This window comes from Dermochelys coriacea, chromosome 3, assembly GCF_009764565.3.
Source record: "Dermochelys coriacea isolate rDerCor1 chromosome 3, rDerCor1.pri.v4, whole genome shotgun sequence".
Lineage (NCBI taxonomy): Eukaryota > Metazoa > Chordata > Testudines > Dermochelyidae > Dermochelys > Dermochelys coriacea.
This window is the reverse complement of record NC_050070.1, coordinates 209,352,016-209,376,307: the sequence shown is the minus strand read 5'-3', so window position 1 is coordinate 209,376,307 and position 24,292 is coordinate 209,352,016. Positions and strand designations below refer to the sequence as shown.

Here is a 24,292-nt window from a genome sequence, read left to right as displayed (position 1 = left end):
ATGACTCAGCTCCATGGCTCAAATTGTTTGAGGGAGACTCCCCAGACTTGAATGAGGCGTCGTCCTCCATAGGTTCAGACAACAGGCAGGCATCATGATCACTCAGGTCTCCCGGTCGGGTTCCAGAATCCCCAGCAGCAGCTGGGTCAGAGAGATCCCTCAGCCTCCCCCTGCCTAGATACCCTCTCAGGTTGGGCTGGGCCTCAGACACCCCACCGACCCCAAGGCCCCACTGATTGGCTCTCGCTCCCACTCAGGCCTACATGGAGGCCTAGATTGAGACTGACTGTTGGAGGGGAATGTGATCAGGCTGCAGTCAGGGTTATGGGGGCTAACTCACCCCCCAGAAGCAAAAAGAAACACTCATGTTACATGCCTCTTGGGTGTGGTCTGGGGAGACATAGAAGGATGGGATTTCCCGACCCATCTCTCCGCTGACTGGTCAAGGGCAGAGGAGGCATCACCACTGGAAGTCCTGTCTGTGCCTCACATTCCATGCTTCGATTTTTAAAAAAGGCTCCAGAGTCGATCCTGGCAATTATAGGCCAGTAAGCCTGACTTCAGTACAGGGCAAACTGCTTGAAACTATAGAAAAGAACAGAATTATCAGACACAGATGAACAGGATTTGTTGGGCAAGAGTCAACACAGCTTTTGTAAGGGAAAATCATGCCTCACCAGTCTACTAGAATTCTTTGAGGGGATCAACCAACATGTGGACAAGAGTGATCCAATGGACATAGGGTACTGGGACTTTCAGAAAGCCTTTGACGAGGTCCCTCACCAAAGGCTCTTAAGGTAAGTAAGCAGTCATGGGATAAGAGGGAAGGTCCCCTCAGAGATCAGTAACTGGTTAAAAGACAGGAAACAAAGGGTAGGAAGAAATGGTCAGTTTTCACCATGGAAAGTGATATATAATGGGGTCCTCCAAGGATCTGTCCTGAGGCCAGGGCTGTTCAACATATTCATAAATGATCTGGGAAAGGGGATAAATAGTGAGGTGGCAAAGTTTGCAGAAGATAAAAAATTATTCAAGTTAGTTAAGTCCAAAGTTGACTGTGAACAGTTACAAAGGGATCTCACTAAACTAAACTCAGTGACTGGGCAACAAAATGGCAGATGAAATTCAATGTTGATAAATTCAAAGTAATGCACATTGGAAACCATAATCCCCTTTATACAATAGGGTCTAAATTAGCTGTTACCACTCAAGAAAGAGATTTTGGAGTCACTGTGGATAGTGCTCTGAAAACATCCATTCAATGTGCAGCGGCCGTCAAGAAAGCTAATAGAATGTTGGAAGCCATTAGGAATGGGATAGATAAGAAGACAGAAAATATCATAATGCCACTAAAAAAATATCCAGGGTCTGCCCACACCTTGAATACTGCATGTAGTTCTGGTCACCCTATCTCAAAAAAGATATATTAGAATTGGAAAAAGTACAGCAAAGGGCAACAAAAATTATTGGGGTATGGAACAACTTCTGTGTGAAGAGAGATTAAAAAGTCTGGGACTGATGATCTTGGAAAAGAGATAACTAAGGGGAGGGGGAATGATGAAGGTCTATAAAATCATGACTGGGGTGGAGAAAGTGAATAGGGAAGTGTTCTTTACCTCTTCACATAACACAAGAATCAGGGGTCACCCCATGAAATTAATATGCAGCAAGTTTAAAACAAACAAAAGGAAGTACTTTACGCAACACACAGACAACCTGCAGAACTTGTTGCAAGGCATGTTGTGCAGACCAAAAATATAACTGGGTTCAAAAAAAAGTATTAGATTAGTTCCCGGTGGTTGGATAGGTCCATCAATGACTATTAGCTAAGATGGTCAGAGACCTAATCCCGTACACTGGGTGTCCCTAAACCTCTGACTGCCAGAAGCTGGGACTGGATGACAGGGGATGGATTGCTTGATAATTGCCCTGTGCTGTTGATTCTTTCTGAAGCACCTGGCACTGTCGGAAGACAAGATACTGGGCTAGATGGACCAGATCTGACCCAGTATGGCCATTTATATGTTCTTTAGGTAATTCCAGTGAGAGAGACCAGTTCATATCAAGGGGAGCCCACCACCCCATCAAGGTTTGCATCAGGACCAGCACCATCTTTATTATTTAACATTCAGAGTGGGGTAGTGCCAAAGACCTCCCTCAGGCGGCAGCCCATTGTGCTGGCCCTGTACAAGCTTATGATCAATGTCAGCTCTTGCCCCAAAGAGCTCATGTTCCCAGCTTTGGGTCCCCACCAGTCTATGTAGGACTGTCACATTTCCATATTGTCCGGTAGATGGCAGCAGAGCTCAGCAGACGTCTAGCTGCTGTTTAGAATTCTGTTGGGGAAACACCTGTTCTGGAGAAATTTTTTACCGGGTCCTGGATTGTCTGGGACACAGGTGCTGGGGGAGCTGCCGCACCCCCTGGCTTGAAGTGGTTTCCATCAAACACAGGATTTACAATTTGGTTCAATGGCTCTCAGGACCCCCATTATAAAAATTGTTCTAGCTCCCCTGGTCTGGGAGCGTTGTTCTGATCATTCTGTCCATAAACGTACAATGATTGGATTGAGAGATGTGCATGGCATTACAGGAACATGGCCCTACAGTGCAAAGCACATGCAGGTAAACACTGCAGTCTTTAGAGCTGTCATCCCAAGATCTAGTTCAGTAAAGTCTGGTTGTACTGCCTTGGATAATGGATGTTCTGATAGTCCTTGTCCAAAAAGAAATCTTTGGGGCAGATTCTCCACTGCCCCCCCACTCCCCAGATCACTGGAGCGGGCAAGTCTAATGTTTCACCACGTACTAGTAGATTGTGCATCTTGCTTAGGGCATTTAAAATGGCTGTTGTTCAAATTGCCATATCCCCATACTGTATAATCCCATTCATATTAATGAACATGTTTGTAACACCGCAACATGTGTGGAGCACACCGAGAGAAAGGCATGACTCCTACACTGAGGAGTGTACGATCTAGACATTAGACATGGAATATAAGGACAACCAGGGCAGGGTTTTTCAACCTTTCTTTTTTTTTTAATTTGCGGACCCCTACAAGTTTTGAATGGTGGTGCAGACCCCTCCAGAAAGCTTAGCATGGTTTCCTGACCCCCAGGTGTCCGCGGACCACACTGGTCTATGGTAACAACAACCTTTTGTGGACCCCTTAGATGTAGTCTAAGCAGAGCTCCAGGCATCTGCGGGCCACAGGTTATAAACCTCTGGGCTAGGGGAAGCTGGTGGGGATAAAACAAATACAAATATCAGAATGTCTACGATTGGCTCACAATATAATAGGACGTATATGGTTTTTAATTAGCGTGAGTTTAGACACCAGCAGAGGGGCACAAGTAAATGCTGAGTGCAGACTACTGCTGTGGGATGGGGTAAATACATATATCTTTGTCCTGTGACAAAGCTCCCCCACCTACTTGGTCCACATTTCTGCTGCTGGCATTGTTTCCTGTGGTATATTTGGCATTGCTTTGTCCAGTCTAGTCTCAGTCGCGGGGCTTCCCCCACTTCCCAGGGGTGATCCCACCACACCCAACACAGCTCCACTTTCCTTTGCTTAATGTCCCCACATCACTCCTAGTTCTACTCCAGGGCTGCAAGTGAGCCTAGAGATGGAGAAGAGAGAGGGGACCAGCAGCCACCAGGGGAAGGAGTTGGATGGGGAGGCGGCATTCAGAGCCAGCCGCTGCCATTACTCAGCCATCGGAGCAGCCCCACCTATTCACCCCAAATCAATCACGAAGCTATAGGATTTGTAAAGCAACAAGGTGGACGGGGAGAGTAAATGTCCCCCACTGTATCTGTAAAGAGGCCTCCGGCTGGCTCAATCAAAGACTCTAAAGACCGCTATATTCAAGTGGCTGTTTGTCAGCGTCAAACGCGGTGCATTAGCCATCGTGTGTCCGAGGTGGAGCTGTTGCTAGCAGGCTGCACAGTGAGGGAACCCCCAACAGTGGCTTGCGGAGAAGCTTTTAGAGATCAGCTGCCAGGTATTGCATGACAAGACCCAATCTCTCTTGGAAGGGATCTCTCCAGCTGAGTGCACCCTGACATTCTCACTGGCTCTAGCCCAGGGCCCAGTTCTGCCCTTGGATACATACCCATGTATGGGTCCACAGGCTTCAGTGGGAGCTGAAGGCAGAAGTGTGGTGACATGCACCTGATCCCTGTGTTCCCAGGATAGCGCCCTAGAAGGCTGGGCAAGGGAGGGATGAACCTCCACCCAAATCCTCCTCTCTCCAATTGCTTTGCAGCAGATCAGCATTGCACATGGGGCCGTTCTTCTCCATCCGAGAAGGAAGCAAGGCAAATGGAAATCAATTCGATCCCAAAGGAGTGCTCCTTTCTCAGGGGCCTTTGGGGGAAATACAGCCCCAACCTCTCCTAGAAGACAAATGGGAAGAGTCTCCCCCACTTTGGCCGCTGCCCAGTGTGCAGGCTACCAGGAGATATCCACTTGGCAAGTGTTTCTCCCCTGAGACCAACACCTACTGCTAGGACCCAGCTTGCCGGCCAGCCTTCCACTACTACCTTGAGTGGGAGGGAGAAACCAAACCCCCAGCCAGACCCACACAGCTTAGGTGTTGGATTGTAAGAGCTCACACAGGCAGCAGCAGTGGCAGATTGCAGCAGCAGCTGTGAGGGCAGTCGGCAGATGAGGACTTGAAGACTGAGTGGTATTCTTCAACCCTTCTGTGAGAGGAGCTGCCAGGTTGGTGCTGGCAAGCGGGAGTCAGCTGTCCCTCGGCTGCATTCCAGGCATTCCCAGGGACTTCTAAGGCAGGTTGAGAAAACGCTCAGGAGGGGAAGGCATTCAAAAACAATCCGAGAAGAGATTTTACCTTGAAACTAGGACCATGGTTTCTGGATTTCAGTACAGCCTCTTTTTGTTCCTGTGCTTCACAGCATGCCAGGGATCTCCAGCTTCCCAGGTAAGCCTCCGTCTCTATCATATAATTACAGTATCTTCAGCATAGAAGGTGGCTGTCTTCTGTCTCTTACCCCCTATAACCCCCACTGTCTCTTATGTCTTCCCATGGCATTTGGAGAATCTTCCTATCCTCAGCCAGGTGTAAAAGACAAACAATGGATGTGTGGATTTTACAAGCAAATCCATGTAATGTAGGTGGGAGACTGTATGATCCCCAGTGCATAAGTAGCCTGTGAGTGCTAAACAGCTTTCTTTCACAGAACTAACTAAGCAACAATAGTTGTGCATTTGCAGGAAATTGTGTTGCTAAAAATTGGTTTATCGACCAGAATAGTTCGCACAGAACAGGACTTTATTGCTCTTCAGCTTGTTCTTTTCATGGACTCGTGATATTCCTTTCTAGACCCATCCTGTGAATAAACTTACTGGAAAACTACCCATCGCAGGCCATTACTTCTGACTATCCTCTGTCACTGACACTTTTCTCTTTCAAAGGAAAGGTAATAGTTAAAAGTCACATTCATGAAAATACAGGTGCTGTAGTCTTCATAATTTCACCCTGCATCATAATTTCATCCTGCATCATTCTCAAACTCTTCTTCTTCACCACACACAGTCCAAGGTATTGGACATTTTGGACCTGTGTCCCCAGCGTAATGATCTTCCCTTCAGCTTTTACTTGTAATATAACCTTTCTCACAGTAACACACTGGCAGTGATTTTGGATCCTTGCATAGATGTCACATAAGTATCTGAACTCTGCAGTCCTGTGACAACCCAGTGACCGTAATGCAGTTTATAATTATCAGGCGAATCGCAAAAGGTATGCACAAGCCTTTTCTCATTAGACAATAGTTAATACTTAGGTCTTTCGGTTACATACTGAATACAATGCACATGCTTAATCATAGGTTTCAGAGTAGCAGCCGTGTTAGTCTGTATTCGCAAAAAGAAAAGGAGTACTTGTGGCACCTTAGAGACTAACAAATTTATTAGAGCATAAGCTTTCGTGAGCTACAGCTCACTTCATCGGATGCATCCGATGAAGTAAGCTGTTTCTCACGAAAGCTTATGCTCTACTAAATTTGTTAGTCTCTAAGGTGCCACAAGTACTCCTTTTCTTTATGCTTAATCATGTTGACAAACTGTGCTGGCCTGTTAGGGGCAAAGACTAGAACCAATTTTCTGAGAGCAGTTCCATCGTGCTGTTTATTCTGGTTACCATAAGCTAGCTGTAGTATGTCTGGCGGTTCAAATTAAAAATAGCCTGTTAACAAAGAACTTGTTATAAAAGTAAACTACGTGCCAGGAAACAACTCAGTTTTCTTTTCTTTTTTCAGATTTCTGTATACCACATCCAGCCGCTGTAATTTTTTACGACAGTGTTGGACAACAAATGGTAGCTGGAATAGATATCTGCAGATATATTCTATACAAAGAAAAGAACATAGAGGTTGCAAAGTTAAGTGTTCAAAAGTTAGTTGCCTATGCAACTTCAGTTCAGTCCCTGGGTGCATATGCCTTATGATGCAGCCTTGAATTACATATTCCTTTTTCCACCTGACCCAGCCTCTCTCAGGGCATAGGGTAGACAGGGCTTCGGTGAATGAGGCCGTTCAATAGCTGTTTTATCCCCCTCATTCACTGAGTGGCCTTGTCCCGTATTTACTGCCCATCAGCCTAAGCCTGCACCAAATAAGAGGCTTTTTGTTTTCTCATGGGCTTTTCTATGGCACTCATTTGAACCCATCCCAGACATTAATGAACTTACCCTTATAACACCCCAGCGAGGTAACTTCATGTTATTCCAATTTTCCAGGTGGGAAACTGCAGCATGGAGGGATAAAAGGCAAAACTGGCAACTCTGGCCTCTGAAGCCTGTGATTTAAATACCTTGTCCAGCTTTACAAAAGAAGTCTGTAGCAGAACCAGGGATGCCTAGATCCCAAGGCCAGAAGGGACCATTGTGATCATCTAGTCTGACCTCCTGTATCGCACAGGCCAGAGACCTGCCTCACAATAATTCCTGGAGCAGAGCTTTAGAAAAACATCCAATTTTAATTTAAAAATTGTCAGTGACGGAGAATCCACCACGACCGTTCTTTAATTGTTCCACTGCTTAATTACTTGCTGTTAAAAGTTTGCACCTTATTTCCAGTCTGAATTTGTCTAACTTCAACTTCCAGCCACTGGATGGTGTTAGACCTGTCTCTGCTAGATTGAAGATCCCATTATTAAATATTTGTTCGATACTTATAGACTGTGATCAAGTCATCCCTTAACCTTCTTTATTTAAGCTAAGATAGGACCCAGTTCTCTTGAATGCTAGGCGAGTGCCTCAATCACAAGGCAATATTTCACTTCTTACACACTCCTGCTTCATTCTCTGTCTGCCCTGGGCAGCAGTCCTGTAGAACAAATAGGAGGGTATCATGAAATTAAAGACTGTTTCATGAGACAAGGAGGCCAAATTAGTCTCATAGGTAATCTGAATCTGGCTTTCCCTAACTTCTGAGTGCTTAAATTGCAACCTTAATGTTCTGTTAATATAGGGTGTTTTTTTAATGGAATCACCTAGGTTTTAAAAAAAGATTTAAAAAAAAAGACATTATCTTATGTGCCACTGTAGTGACCCTTCTCGTGGGTCGCTAGCAGGTTTTGAATGCTAGACCTTTAGATTTTCAGCACAGACCTCTACCAATTAAGCTAAAGAAATGAAGTGACTGGCAGCAGTAGAAAGCTGTTATCCTCCTTGTGGGGGCGGGGGGCAGCCCCTAGAGAGAGCTGTAAGATGCATTTTGCTAGCGGGTTACACATTCCAGCAGTGGAATGTAAGGAGTCAGGAGTCCTCGGTTCCATTTCTAGCTCTGGAAGAGAAGTGTGGTCTAAGGGTTAAAGCTGTGGCCTGCGGGTGAGGACTTGGTGTTCTCTGTTTATCAGTGACGCTCTGCATTGGCCAGGTGCTCATTCACACTCTGGGAAGGAGGGTATGCAGGAATAGCTCTGTTTGACAGGCCCTGTAACAGGGTGGCCTGCTCCTATAAGGACCAGGAGGCCTGGGTTAGCCAGCCTCTGGTCAGTTAGCCCTGGCCTGCCACATCTGCAAGGTGTGGGACTTAAAATGGGAGGAAGCCTAGCTGCTGAGGCTCAGCTGGGGAGGGACAGCCCTAGGAGTGGAGCTAGTTCTGATGGCAGGCCCTGGGGAGAGGCCAGGCTCCAGGGGGCTGTGCTGAGCCTGGTGTTGCTGAGGAGAAGCCCCAGAGGGACAGGCGGTCTGAGCTTGCAGTTGGGCTGCAGTGGTGGCGGGTTTGTAGTGCTGAGCTCTCCTGAGGGGCCCCCGGGAGAAGCCCAGCGCCCAGCGACTCCGAAAGGAAGAGTGGGATTAGTGCAAAAGATGCGGTCGTGTGAGGAAAGACTGTTGCTGGCTCAGGTGGAGCAGGAGCAGGGGCCTTTGAAGAGGCCAGCTGGGGAAGCCAGCTTAGGGCCTGACCACATACCCTGCGAGGGGATTGAGCTTTTAAGTGTGTCCTGGCCGGAGTCACCGATCCCGACCACTGTAGGGTCCAGCCAGCCATCAGCCTTGCACCCAGCCACATGGGGACGCTGACTGGCGAGTCGCTTTTCTGGGTGTGGGGCTTGCTGTGATGCTCTGAGAGACACCAGGGACAAAGCCCCCAGGTGTGGCAGGGCACAAGCGCAAGGTAACAAGTGCTGCGAAGGCCGGGGAACAGACGGCCCCTGGTCCTTCGCTAATAAGAGCATTGCTTCCTGGCTCCTGCCATGTCCCAGGAGTAAGGGTGTGGTGCCGTGCGGGCGTAAGCAGCTCCCCTCAGACACCCTCGCTATAGCCTACCTTACAACTACAAACCGAGGTGAACATGCAATTGGGGACGGAGGGATGGGGGCAGGATTAAAGCTTCACTGGCCCCCCGAGTTCTTGCTTGTGTGAAAAGACATTTAAGAGGCGACTGGAGCTTGGCCTGTCTGTACTTTCAGCAACGGTGGAAGTTGAGGGGGGCTAGCATGCCCACAATGGAAATACTGGAGGGTGAGGGGCTAATGCATGTTCCCACTCCCACAATGTTTCTGCCCCTGCACGTGTGTGTGGGGAGCAGAGATGAGAGCGGGACCTGGAGGAGGGGCTGGAGCAGCCACCGTGGTGCACCAGGTCGGGCCAGTCTCTGGAGAATAGGTAGGAAACCCCCAGCCTTGGGGAAGGGAAGAACTTTGGAGCAAGGGCACCGGCACGCCAAGCTGGGGGGTCAGCCCCTGAATCTGAGTAGCTCCCCCATCCATTCCCTCTACCCTTTCCTATTCACAGTGAGCTTTTCCTCCCTGCCCAAAGCACCTAGATGGGGAGAAGATTTCTCACAACGAACAGAGGGCTCTTTACTCTAGCAGATGAGCTCAGTGAGCTCTAATGGCAGGAAGTGGAAGCTAGACACATTCAGACTGAAAAGCAGGGGCAGATCGTTAAATGGGGAGAGGAATCAAGTCTTGGAACAAAGTAATTTGGGATGTGATGGCGTCTCCATCACTTGGAATCTGTAAATCCAGGCTGGATGTCTTTCAAAGACATTTACTGGTTTCAGAGTAGCAGCCGTGTTAGTCTGTATTCGCAAAAAGAAAAGGAGTACTTGTGGCACCTTAGAGACTAACAAATTTATTAGAGCATAAGCTTTCGTGAGCTACAGCTCACTTCATCGGATGGAAATTTCCACCAAATGCATCCGATGAAGTGAGCTGTAGCTCACGAAAGCTTATGCTCTAATAAATTTGTTAGTCTCTAAGGTGCCACAAGTACTCCTTTTCTTTTTGCAAAAGACATTTACTGTCACTCAATCATAAGGCAGGGACTCCAGGCAGGAATCCCAGCGTGAAATTCTCTGCCTGGTGCTAGGCAGGAGGGTCAGAGAGGAGCTGATCATAATGACTCCTTCTGGCCTTGGAGTCTCTGCAAACGTGGTGCTGAAGCAGCACCAAGGCAGTGTCAAAGAGATGTTTCCTGTCTGCTGGTCCCAGCTGCCTGTGTTTGTCGGAGAGCCTGGTGTGTGCCTGGAGGCAGGGTTTTGTGTTTGAATGCTGGCCCGTGCGAACTTTCCCACCATGGTGCGCAGCATTGCCCACATTCCTGGAACCCCTCTGTCAAATGGCTCCGGGCCGTGCCCTGGCGGGAAATCCCATGTCCGAGCAGCTTCTGCGGGTAGCCCCTGGCAGCCTCAGTGAGGTGTTGAAGCAGTAGATGCAGGGGAAAGACATTCCTTCAGATATGTTCTGTCTGTTACCTGTGATTACAGCTAGTCAAAAAAACAGGATAAAACTCCCCTTCCCCCCCCCACCCCCAAATAATCCCTCCTTTTTGGTCAAAATTAAAAATTTCTGCCAAAATTTGAGGGTTGAAATGTTGGGTTCTTAATTGTTCTGCCTTTCCCTGCCTGTGATCGAGCTGGGGCACCTCATCTTCCGGACATAGCCATCTATATTTTGTGCCTGAATTTTTGTTCCCCGCTTCTTTCAAAGAGGTGGGGGAACAGCACAGATCTTGCTGGTGCTGCTTGTCCATCTAGAAGGAAACACCTGTGAGCTTTCTAAAGACTGAAGGGCTAGGCATGAGTCAGTCTACTCAGCAGCATGGTAGGAAATAGAATAGGTTCCCCCACCCACCCCTTACGCTTCATGGCCTCCCCAGACCTTGGGTCTTGACCCACAGGGAGGCACTGTATGCCCCATTCTCAACCCTACCCCAAGAGCAGATGGCCAGGGAGTGGAGGAATGGGCAGAGCCTTGGCACGTAGACGTAGAAAGTCCCTGGTAGTAAGGGACAGTAGCAAATTCCTGTCCCCGCTGGGGCAAGGGGGGCACAGCTGCCCCACACATAGCGCTTGGGATAAATCCATAATCTAGACATAAAAACAATACTCCATTGGTGGAAGAAAGGAATGTGGGTCACTTCCTACCATGCTGTGGCTCTGGGCATACAGCACTGCTCCAGAGCAGCTGGTTGGAGGGTTATCAGTCACAAGTGTATTCACAGGAAGGAAAGGGGTGAGTAGACCAGGCAGCAAGGAAGAGACTCTTATTAATCATAACAGTCATGAGCAGGTAATTTTAAACCAAGAGTGGCTGCTTAGACAATAAAAGTAACTGGAACTGCTTCACAAGGAGTCTAGGAAAGGCAGGTGGGCCTATGGCCTGACGTTTCCCAAATGGTCAGGTCAGTTTCTTCGTGATCTATCATTTACTAGCCTTTTCTCAGGCTTGCAGCTCTGCAAATGTGTAACAGGAATTTGTATGAAGTGCTGGCAGGTTCCCACTCTGTGAAATACCCTAGCAAAACTGTACAGCAATTGAAGAGGGAGCGTGGCCTGGATGGGGGTGCGGGAAGGAGAGTCTAGTGGTCAGCACACAGGATGGGGAGCCAAGGATTCTGGGTATGACTCCCATCTGTCTGTCACTCACACCACTGGGCAAACTGTTGAACTTCGCCATGCCTTCATTTGTCCATTGTGGGACTAGGTATAAGATGCACAGCTGCTAGTGACCATCTGGCTTGCACTGCAAGCCTCTGTGGAAGGGGCTAAAGACGTGCCCAGGATCCTTTTGTTGTTTATTTAATGACTACTCAGGCTCCATTCCCCCCCTTTCCCCTCCTCTTCTTGGGCATGAGAAAGGAGTCAGGCTAGGTCATTGCACTTTACTAGGCAGACAGGTCTCTGAGAGCTGGGCTCTGCATGGGTTCCAGCCATAGGGGCGCATGAGGGTAGGGATGGGTCCAGCCAAAGATCCACAGCTAGCTGACCCATCAGTGCAGGCACATGCCCATGCTGCCTATGTGGGAGGAGGCACCATGACCACAGAGGCCCTAGAGCATGCCCGGAGTGGAAAGAGGATGCCAGCTCCTCCTCCCTCTTGAGCTCCTCCGGAGAGTTTGGCATGGTGCGCCCCTTACTCTGTTCTTCATTGAGATTTCTCGGGATGATTGCAGCACTGGTTGTTTATCCGGATGATCTCGTTCTCTTTGACGAAGAATCCTCTTGAATGAATGAAACAGAATTTCCAGGCTGGATTCAATGGTACGTTGGAATGATGCCCAGCACTGTTCGTTGTGCTCTTCAGCAACTAACGAATGTGCCCTTGGCAGTGATGAGTCTGCAGTTGCTAACCATGTGCTGATTATAAAATCTCCCTGAAGTCAGGGTATCTTGTTGAAAAGTTCCTTGAAGATTTCAGAAACCTTCCCTGGGTTTTCCCTGTTTAAACTGAAATTAAGTTGGGCTGTTTCCCACTTATCTGCCTCAAAGTAACCAAGTGTTGGCAGCAGAACTAGTTACCTAGCAAGAATGACCATCATAGATAAACCCACAAATGCAGCTGCTCTCCAGAGAAGTCTATGGAACAGGCTACAAGTACTGGCAGCTTTGCACAATCCTCATGATATGGCTACAGGAGACAGAGGTGGCGGCTTCTACCATGCTAGAGCAGGGCTGAAGGGGAGTTTCCACCCACCCTCTGCTGGACGCTTCACCCGGAGACTTGGAAAAGGAAGAGGGTGCCTGGTCTGAGTCTCCATGCTGTCTCTGCTCCTTTGCCCAAGGCCATTCCTGTTGGTTCTCTCCAGGGACTCTGCTCAGCCCCTTGGCTTCATCCTGGTCTTAGTGCCTCCACTTTCCTGTGTCTGGATCTCCAGCCAGACTAAACCACCCTTCTGCAGGGTACCTTCCCATGACACAATTATCCACTTAGGCTGGGTCGTTCACTCCTCTCTCTGACTCCACCAGGTTTATAGCAAAATCAGAAAGCCCCTTTCCCATTCTTTCCCAGCATAGCGAGCTCTCTGCCGCAGTCCTGGCTCACAGACGCCTGACAAAGGCACCCTTTCTCAGCCATCTGCCTGCCTCACAGAGATGCCAGTAAAGAAGCCTAGGACAGTTCCTGCCTCTTCCCAGGCTTGGGCTGGGGGCCTCTTTGCTCTGTGGACCTTGCAAACAGGGAGAAGTGAAGTTGCCATGCAAGTCACCCTTCGGCCCAGCAATAGATCTGGAGCCTTGCAGGCTGGTTTCCTGTTGCAGGAGAAATCAGTGACATGGATCTGGGGATGTTCTTGGTGTAACTTGTTCCTTTCATCCACCAGTCCCTGACCAGAGCTGGTCCCAGATGGCATGCGGGCAAGGCCCTTTTCCAGGGAGCTCGGCCCAAACACTAGTGCCTGGCTCCCAGCAAGGGAGTCTGCCCCAAGAATTACCTCTAATTAGTGAAATTAACGCAGAGAGCAAATTCTCTTGTTGATTGTATCAGCTTCCCCAAGGAATCTCCACCACACTGCAGCGCAATCCGGTGACCCCTCCATAACACTAGCTGGACAGGGCTTTTGGAACCCCCAGAAATAGCTCAGGGTCTAACATTGTTCCTCAGAGAGAGAGCCTTGGAGAGGATGCAGCTTACTTCCCTGCTCTCACCTAGCCAATTACAGACAGAGACTGTAGCAGAACCAGGCTTAGAGCCCATTTCTTCTGAGTCCCGAGCTAATGCCTTAAGCACCCAAGACTATCATTCTCTTCCTTCGCTGTTTAGTCTGTGCACTGACTGAAGCAGAGGCCAAGTTGAGCAAATACTGTGTGAGCTGGTAGCTAAAGACTATGATAATCCCTATGCACCCAGTGGTCCTTCTGAAATGCTCTTGACAAGAGGCAGGAACCATATCTTCTCTCTGTTCCCATTGACAAGGGGCATTTCCCATTAGAACAGAAGTTGCTTATTTATGGGGGAAACTGAGTTTTGGTGAGCTACAGAATTGCCTGTTTGGTTCAGGCTTGCTTTTTGGTTTTAAGTTAGTTCTGCTGCATGCTGTCACAAAGATGCACACCTCCCGGGTGAATCAGTCCCTCCGGCTTCGAACCAGAACTCTTGCTTCCAGACATAAATCTCACAAGTGTTCCTGGCACTCTAAGAAAGCACAAGACATCTGTTTTCCTATTATTTTGTAAAACTGAAGTGGAATATAGCTCTGGTTCCAAAAGGACTTAACATGAGCTATGGAATCCCTCCCAGGATTTCCAAAGTAATCACAGCTCTTGCTTGTCATACTCCGCATCGAATTATTCTTTTACAAGTAGTTCACAAGAAGCCGTCCTTGAAGTAAGAATTTCTTTATTAGGATGAAGGACTCAAGAGTCTGGTCACATGAAAAGCAGAATCTGCAGAAAGTCTTGATCTGCACAGGACAGATCTTATAAAGAATGTTCCACCAAAGCCACTGGGAGGTTTGTCTGGAAGCAGCATCAAGGCTCAAATCTGGAGCCAGATTCAACCCGTAAGCCCAATGCTGGGCTCAGCAGGAACACATTCAATCAGCGTGAAGCCCAGTAAAACTCATTTCTTTACGTTCATGAAGATTTTTATCAAGAACTGGGAGTGCAATGTAGCTAGCAGGGTTGATTTTTAGTGTCTGCTCATTGTAATTAGAGGGCAATGCTAACCAACGAGGACTAAAATATTGGAAAAGGAAGAAAACATGAGTGACTTCCAGCTACAACAGGAAGACTTCTTGTTCAGCTTTGTGTGAGCGTGGAAAATAACTCTTCTATGACCAAGATTCCTGATCAGCAGAACAGGATCTCCAATCTGTCCCCTGAAACACTCTCTCTGAAGAGATATTTTTTTCCACAGTAATAACCCAACCAGGAGAGATGGTTTAACAAATCAAAGGCAATCGGAACAGATTTGGGTCTGGCAGAATGAAACATCGTAACAAGTGATGGCGCAATACTCTGCAAAATACAGAATGGCTCCTTTTGGGGAGGTTTGTGTCTTCTACGCCAGCATGTGTTTACTGGAAAGGAGTTCTATGAGACAAGAAATTTCCACTTTGAACTCCTCTCGCACACTTAACAGGTAGATTTATTGATCACTGTTGTACAGAGCATCTCCATGGAATGGTACTGGCAGGTTTGAGATCTACTGATGAAAAGTGCTACAGGTGGTGTTACCCAGGTGCCATTGCCTGTGATGAGATGATGGCTAGTACCTGTAGCTGGATTCCCAGATAGAGCAGTGTTTAACGAGCATTGCTGTGGGTCAGTATTCTGGTTATCATTGCCTTGACTATGAGTCAAGATAATGCCCATATTTGGAGGGCCTAATGTAGAAGTATCACAAATGGCACGCTCTTCCCTCCATGCAGCACCCATTGATAGGAACTCGGGTGGCTTTTCACCTTCTCAGCAGACATTAGGTGATAGTAGCCGCCCTGTGCTCTTAAGGGGATAGCTAGTGGCCCCACCCCCCAACATCCTGCCTCTTTGCTGGGCCTCTAAATTCCCAGGGGCCAAACTCTGAGATCTCCCACTGACTGCAATGCCTCAGTACCTCTCAGGATATGGATCTGGCCATGTTGCCACTAGCAGACAGAGGGTACTAAGTGCTACACTGAGATGGCTGATATTCATGTGGTTCATACCCCTGAGTACACTTGGATCCCCTTTGGTTTCTTTTTCATGTGGACTGATGCACATAAGCAGTGTGCAGGGAATATGGAAGTTAGTAGCATTGGGATTTAGATGGACAAATCCCTGTTCATTGATTTGATAATTTGCCCCACCTGTCTATTCTGTGGGCTTATTCCCTGTAAACGGTCAGCTATCATCTTCACCTAGTCAGTTTTTGGTGTGAGCCCATTTGGATAAAATTAGAATCGCTCTCGAACCTCAGGAACTGAACTTTTCACAAAGTCTGAAATAATTGGGGTGACTTCAGTTTCCATCTTTGCAGACCCTTGCTTACCTGGGTTGTGGAAGGGAAAGCTCTTGAATCTCATGAGAGAGCCTGAGACAAGGTGGGTGAGGTAATATCTTGTATTGGATCAACTTCTGTTGTACATGACCAAACACACCAAGAAATCTCTTCTCTACAGCCAGGCAATCAGATACCACAAAATTTGCTCCAAAGAAAGTCCGGGAGATGCATCTAAACACACATAACTCCCTTCACCAAACAAGAACCCAGCCAGAATAGTAGATCGCATCATGCAATGGCCCATCCAAATACCCTGAGAGAACCTTCTTTAATACAGAAATAAAACCCCCTCCAACAGCACACCCCTAGTTGTCACCTACCACCCCAAACTGGAACCTATATGGGGTATCCTCAAACAGCTACAACCCATACTCAGTGGGGACCCCATCCCAAAAGAAATCTTTCCCAGTTCCGTTTTCTGGCCTTCAAACACCCCCCTCCCACCCAACCTTTCCAAGCTCATCTGAAGCAAGCCCCGCATGGGCCAGGACACACCAACTCAAAACAGCACCAGACCCTGCCAGAGCAACAGGTCCAAAACCTGTGGACATATTTCCACTGCCATGATGATCAACACACCTTTCAAGTTCCATGGATCCTGCACATACCTATCACAACATGTGGTGTACCTCATCCAGTGTACTAAATGCCCCCATAACAACTATGTGGGTGACACCAGACAATCACTCAAATGAAATGACACAAACATGATAAAAGATAAAAACACCCTATCACCTCTGGAAACTGAATATAGTTGAGAAATCATCTTGAACAACATCTGTACTTTGCTAGATTGTTGTAGACTTTTAGATGCGCATTTTCACACTTATTTGCTTGCCACCCTTTCCAACTGTATTCCTTTTATTAGGCATCCTTTTACCTGTGTCCTATTGTTACTACAGTTGTTTTATCTTTACTATAAACCAGCTCAGTGCTGTGTTTAAATAGAAGGGTGTATTTACCCCAGTTAAGTTAGTAAGCTGTGATGTTCTTTTGTGTCTTTAGAGGAACAAACAAACCTTTCTAGTTCTCTGAGTTGTCCAGGAGAGGACTGGACATTGCAACGCATGTGGTTTTGGGAAAATTTGGGATGGGGAGTGTGTTGGGGTCACCTTTCTTATTATAATCCAGGCTGGAGGAAGCCACAGTAAGATTGTGGGGCTGTACGCAGGTAGCTGGGGTCAGAATTGCAAGACCAGGGCTGTGGCTATACACAGACACCCAGGATGTGACCTGCAGGAGCCCAGGCTGGGAGCTACAGCAGCAAAGCATTGAGAGGCCCCCAGGGGTGCATGACAAGTGGTGACATAATATGTCACAGGTCAGGGCATGGTTTTTCTGCCATTTCTTTCTATAAGTTGAATTTGATACCTTCTAGGCCACCTCACAAATCCATCTGGCAATTGTCTTTGCTTAGGAAAGGCTCCAGCAATGGGGTGACTGCTGGCCTAGTGCTAGATTGGCAGCGTGATGTAGCACTGGTACTTAGCCATGTGACAATGTGCCTGGAACTCACTGGTGATGCCACATTGACTCAGTCTTTCTGAGGGACTAAACTTCACCAGATCCCCCTCGTGTGTAAATAAAACAGAGTTACAAAATGCTGGGGACATGGGGGGATGAGGGTGGGTGAAGGGGTTGCTGATTTTGGCTGGATGTATTCCTGGAGGTTTAGTCGCATGACATAATATTTAATTAATTATTAATATTTAATTCCTGGAGACTCTAGGACAGTCCTGGAGGGTTGGCAAGGAAGGGGGCCATAGGTGCATGGCTGAGCTGGGCCTGCAGGGAGGAATTGCAGAATGGGACAGTGCTGGAGGGGTTGAACTTCTGTTGCTACGGTTAAAAATATGAGTGGATTTTTCAAGCTCATTGAGATTAGTGTGGCACCTCTGGTTGCTCACTCTGGTTACCGTGTTGCAGTTATTTGACAGCGTATGCCTGAAAAGGCCTGGGTGTGCCAATGAAACTGCTCAGAACCCCCCTGAGTGTACATAGACCATGTACATAGGAGGGGAAGCAGGCGCTGGAATAATTGCTCACTAATTGTGCTTAATGAGAGGTCCCTCCGTTGCTGGCAGATAAAGGGAGCTAACGCGCCGTTGTGTGACGTGCGTGCCCAGCGCTGAAACAGCTGTCTCTTTCTTTTTCACAGAACTGTCTCAACAAACAGCAGCTCCTGGCTGCCATCCGCCAAATGCAGCAGTTCTTAAAGGGGCAGGAAACGCGGTTTGCAGAGGGAGTGCGCGTCATGAAGAACCGGCTGATAACTCTGCAGAACTCGGTGACAAAAGCTGCCCCAGACCCACAATCCGGTAAAAACCCACAGTTGGCCTTTCAGCAACAAGAGCAGCCGTAGAGCATCTGGCTGCAGTGTACACTAGTACTGACAGGCTACTTGCCTCCCGCCCCCAGGCCCCGGCAGGGAGAGCAAGGGCCTGGCAAGCTAGCTCTTGGCACATCCCACTGCCCACCATGTCACGCTGCACTATGGACTGCCAAGACCTAGGGGCACCACTGCCCCTCTCTCTTCCCACCCACCCCCCATCATTTTTGGAAGAGAAGGGGCACACGTGTCCCAACCAAATGGCTCAATACATTGTGGGATAGTCCCAATATGCCTTTTCTCCCCATACCAGACTGTCCATCAGTCTCATCCCATGGTTGTACACGGCACTTTGCACACAGATCGGTAGATCAGGAATCAGCCCCAAAATAGCTACAGTAGATCATATTCAGTGTGACATGCTCTTCCCACACAACCAGCTCAAGCCTTATGACCATATAGTAGCCCATGATCTTAATTTTAGATCTTAAAATTAGGTCAGTATATTTATAGTGCTCTCTCGCTAAATCCTCTTTCCTGTTTCTCTCTTGGGAGGATGCTTGGTCTTCATATACCGTGGAGACACATGTAGTGATAAATATGTCTCTCCATGGTCTAGAGTGATACTCAGTTTTCTCAGCACATGATAAGCAGAAATCATATTTTATGTGGAAAACAATGGCGACTAAAAGCTTTACTTCTTTTGCATGATTTGCAGTGTCACAACAGTGTAGAAACTGAAGACTTGTCTACACTAGCACTGTACAGCACTGCAACTTTCTTGCTCAGGGGTGTGAAAAAAAACCCTCTGAGCACTGCAAGTTTCAGCACTGTAGAGCGCCAATGTAGACAGTGCACCAGCTGACAGTGCAGACAGCGCTGGTAGCTATGCCCCTCATGGAGGTGGTTTTTTAAGAGCGCTGGGAGAGCTCTCTCCCAGTGCTCTGCCATGACTACACAAGCCATGTTAAAGCACTGCCATGGCCGCGCTTTAACGTTGCCAGTGTAGACAAGCCCTGAGAGATGTCAGGTGATATTTATAGAAGCATCTTAGGAAAACAAGTCCCACTGAAATTTAAGTCACTTGGGGTCTTTTGAGCCCCCATCATTCTTATTTAATTCTCCTATGTCTATTGAAAGGAAGGTAATTTACATATTGACTCTCAAGTTTCCAGGCCTTTTCACTGCAACACTGCGTATCATTTTACATTGCTGGCATCTAAAATTAAAAAAGTCATAGAGGAGCTTTTAAACTAAGGGCTGGGGGGAAAGCTGACAGGTACAGTGGAGAACACAGTTTGGCCGGAGACATCCCGTAGGGGAGGAGTTATTAAAAGGGATACTCAATATCTTAGTGAAGAGGAAAGGATAGAAGTTGATTAAGTACGGGTAGGAATTGAAGAGAAACAGTCAAATGAAAAAGAGTCCCATTCAATTACATCACAAGAAGGCAGACAACCAAACACTGACAAATTTTATAAGTCCTTATATACAAATGCTAGAAGTCTAAATATTAAGATGGTGAATTTGAGTACCTGGTATTAAATGAGGATAGTGATATAATAGGTATCACAGAAATTTGGTGGAACAATTGATAATCAATGGGACACAGTAAAACCAGGGTACAAAATGTATTGGAATGACAGAATAGGTCATGCTGGTGTGGGAGAGGCCCTATATATGAAAGAGAGCATCTTAAGTGAATCAAACTGTACCATAGAATCTCTATGGAGAGAAATTCCATGCTTGAACAATAAGAATATAGCAGTAGGAATATACTACCAACCATCTGACCAGTATGATAACGGTGATTGTGAAATGCTCAGGGAGACTAGAGAGGCTACAAAACCAGAAAATCCAATAATAATGGGGGATTTCAACTATCCCAATATTGACTGGGAACATGTCGCCTCAGGATGGGATGCAGAGAAAATTTCTAGACACCATTAAATGACTGCTTCTTGGAGCATTTTGTCCTGCTACCCACAAGGGGAGAGGCAATTCTTGATTTAGTCCTAAATGATGCATAGGATCGTGTCCAAGAGATGAATACAGCTGAACCACTTAGTAATACATTTAATTACCTTATGGTTCTAACATCCTTGTAGGGTGGAAAATACCAAAGAAACCCACTGCGGTAGCATTTAACTTCAAAAAGGAGAACTACACAAACATGAGGTAATGAGTTAAACAGAAATTAAAAGGAAAAGTCACAAGAGTGAAATGTCTGCAAGCGTCATGGAAACTACTAAAAAAACACCATAATAGAGGCTCAAACTACTGATATACCCCAAATAAAAAAAAATAGGATAAAAAAAGCCACCATAGCTAAACAGGTTTCAGAGGGGTAGCCATGTTACTCTGTATCAGTAAAAACAATGAGGAGTCCTTGTGGCACCTTAAAGACTAACAAATTTATTTGGGCATAAGCTTTTGTGAGATATAGCCCATTTCATCAGATGCATGGAATGGAACATACAGTAAGCAGGTATAAATATACAGCACATGAAAAGATGGGAGTTGCCTTACCAAGTGGGGGGTCAGTGCTAATGAGGCCAATTCAATTAGGGTTGATGTGGCCCATTCTCAACAGTTGACAAGAAGGGGTGAATATCAACAGAGGGAAAATTATTTTTTGTCGTGATCCAGCCACTCACAGTCTTTATTCAGGCCTAATTTGATGGTGTCAAGTTTGCAAATTAATTCCAGTTCTGCAGTTTCTCACTGGAGTCTGTTCATAGCTAAACAGCAGAGGAAGACTCAGAGGCAAAAAGGCATCCCCTAGAAATTGGAAGTCAAATCCTACTGAGGAAAATAGAAAGAGGCATAAACTCTGGCAAGTTGACTATAAAAGTATAGTTAGGCAGGCCAAAAAAGAATTTGAAGAGCAACTAATTTTTGTGTCTTTTGCTAACAACAAAATTGTCTATAAGTACATCAGAAGCAAGAAGCCTGCCCAGGAGTCAGTTAAGCCACTGGAATGTCAAGGTGCTAAGGGCACACTCATGGAAGACAAGGCTGCTGTGGAGAAGCTGAATGAATTCTTTGCATTGCTCTTCATTGCAGAAGATGTGCGGGAGATTCCCACACCTGAGCCATTCTTTTAGGTGACAAATGTGAGGAACTGTCCCAGATTGAAGTGTCAGTAAAGGAAGTTTGGAACAAATTGATATATTAAATGGTAATAAGTCACCAGGACCAGATGTGATTCACCCAAGAGTTCTAATAGGACTCAGATATGAAATTGCAGAAAAACTAACTGTGGTATGTAACGTATTGCTTAAATCAGTCTCTCTATCAGATAACTGGAGGATACCTAATGTATTGCCAATTTAAAAAAAAAAAAGTTCCCAAAGTAATCCCGGCAATTACAGGTCGGTAGGCCTAACTTCAGTACCAGGCAAATTAGTTGATACTATAGTAAGGAATAGAATTATAAGACACATAGATGAACACAATATGTTGGGGAAGAGTCAACACAGCCGCACCAATCTGTTAGAATTCTTTGAGGGTGTCAGTAAGCATGTGGACAAGGGTGATTCAGTTGATATAATGTACTGAACTTTCAGAAAGCCTTTGACAAGGTCCCTCACCAAAGGCTCTTCAGCAAAGTAAACTGTCATGGGATAAGAGAGAAGGTCGTATCATGGATCAGTAACTATTTGAAAGTTAGGAAACAAAGGGTAGAAATAAATAATCAGTTTTCACAATGGAAAGTGGTAAATAGCAGGATCCCCGGGGATCTGTACTGGGACCAGGGCTATTCAACATATTCAAAGATGATCTGGAAAAAGGGTGAACAGTGAGTTGGCAAAATTTGCAGATACAAAATTATTCAAGTTAAGTCCAAAGCTGACTGCAAAGAATTACAAAGGGCTCTCACTAAACTGGTGACTAGGCAACAAAATGGCAGATGAAATTCAGTGTTGAGAAATGCAAAGTAATGCACATTGGAAAACATAATCCCCACTATACAAACAAAATGATGGGGTCTAAATTAGCTGTTACCACTCAAGAAAGAGATCTTGGCATCATTGTGGATAGTTCTCTGAAAACATCCATTCAATGTGCAGCGGCAGTCAAAAAAGCTTATTAGGAAAGGGATAGATAATAAAACAAAAAATATCAAACATCACTTGATATATCCATGGTATGCCCACACTTGAATACTGCATAGCTTTGGTCACCTCATCGCAAAACTAAGAAGCTATACTTAAATTAGAAAAAGTACACAGAAGTGCAGCAAAAATGATGAGGGGCATGGAAGAGCTTCCATATGAGGAGTGATTAATAAGAGTGGGACTGTTCACCTTAGAAAAGAGAGGAGTAAGGGGGGATAGGATAGAGGTGTATTAAAATCATGAACCGGGTGGCACAAGTAATACAGGAGTGTTATTTTCCTCTTCACATAAGACGCAAACATGGGCTCACCCAATGGAATTAGTAGATAGCAGGTTTAAAACAAACATTTGGAAATACTTCTTCACACAGCACACAGTCAACCTGTGGAAGGAACTCGTTGTTGTGAAGGCCAAAAGGATAATTGAGTTAAAAGAGAATTAGATAAGTTCATGGAGGATAGGTCCATCGATGGCTATTAGCCAAGATGATCAGGGACGGAAGGTCATGCTCTGGGTGTCCCTTTGACTGCAAGAAGCTGGGACTGGATGACAGGTGATGGATCACTCACTAATTGACCTGTTCAGTTCGTTCCCTCTGAGCATCTGGCACTGGCCGCTGTTGGGGGATGGGATACTGGGCTAGATGGACCATTGGTCTTACCTAGCATGTCTGTTCTTTTGTTCACATTCTTTTGTTATTACTTGATCTTCATGGTTGTGACTTACATCCATCCAATAAGAGCCAATGGCTGGAGCTCAAGCTAAATTAAATGCGTCTAGAGATAAAGTACACATTTTTAACACAGAATGGGAATTAACCATACGAACAACTTATGTCACCTGCAGTATGTAAATCAAGCCTGGATGTCTGTCTAAAAAAGTCACTGTAGCCCAGCCTCAAGTTATTGGGCTGGATGCAGGAGTCACTGGGCAAACTTCTCTGGCCTGGGCAATGCCGGAGGGCAGAGTAGATTATCATAATGGACCTTCCTGCCTTGAAATCTATGAGCTGCCTTGCACCTCATTTGCACAGTGCAAATGACTCCCCAAGGAGCTAGGGAGTGGAGAATCAGGCCCTTCCACTGTAATCTCATCTGATTAAACTTTCTAGGGAAGTGTTGTCTAGTGTGTAGAACAATTGTTCTGAGTCAGGAGACTTAGGTTCTTTTCCTAACTCACGTCAATGAGATGGAATTGGATGCTACCCTGCTACCGGATGAATAGCCTGTACCTTTTGCATCAAAGTCTCTTTCACCTACAGAGCAGCAGTATGCACAGAATGGAAGTCTCTTACAACGGCATTTCCATGAGAGACGTGATCTGTACATGTATGGTCAAAATGTGGTCATTTTATCAACTCAGCCAACAAGCTGCTTTCAGAAGCCCTTATGGTGAGCTCTGAAACAACTTCAACATAGCACTAATTCTGATCTCCCAGATGTCCATGGAAAGTCTCACATTAGGTTCAATCCAGCTCCCACTGAAATTAAACTGCCAAAAGATGTTCCTGGCAAATGTTACCCCTCCGTTCTAACTTTTGCCAGTCACTGTCCATCTCTCTTCCACTGCAGGGTTCTTTTCTGGGTGTTGTTTGGCCCAGGCACTAGCAGCCAGGGCATGTCATCTGTTGTAAGTAGAAAGCACGCCCAAATCGCAAGGTGTAAATGAAAAGCCCTGTGGTTTCCTTTTCAGTTTCATGGTTTAGTTTAAAGAAAAGGATACTTGTGGCACCTTAGAGACTAACAAATTTATTAGAGCATAAGCTTTCATGAGCTACAGCTCACTTTATTGGATGCATTTGGTGGAAAATACAGAGGGGAGATTCGCAAAAAGAAAAGCAGTACTTGTGGCACCTTAGAGACTAACAAATTTATTAGAGCATAAGCTTTCGTGAGCTACAGCTCACTTCATCAGAGATTGATATACACACACAGAGAACATGAAACAATGGGTTTATCATACACACTGTAAGGAGAGTGATCCCTTAAGATAAGCCATCACCAGCAGCGGGGGGGGGGGCAAGGAGGAAAACCTTTCATGGTGACAAGCAAGGTAGGCTATTTCCAGCAGTTAACAAGAATATCTGAGGAACAGTGGGGGGTG

The 24,292-nt window shown here is 46.3% G+C and overlaps 1 protein-coding gene across 1 annotated transcript in view; it reads left to right on the top strand.

The window, feature by feature from the left end:
* Positions 1–4,134: 4,134 nt before the first annotated feature.
* Positions 4,135–24,292, top strand: part of FBLN7 (fibulin 7) — a 44,171-nt gene continuing 24,013 nt past the window's right edge. Inside the window, exons 1-2 of the mRNA XM_038396674.2 lie at positions 4,135–4,949; positions 17,898–18,057. Coding sequence (XP_038252602.1) covers positions 4,875–4,949; positions 17,898–18,057 — 235 coding nt within the window. The 5' untranslated portion in view covers positions 4,135–4,874. The remainder of the gene's footprint in view (positions 4,950–17,897; positions 18,058–24,292) is intronic.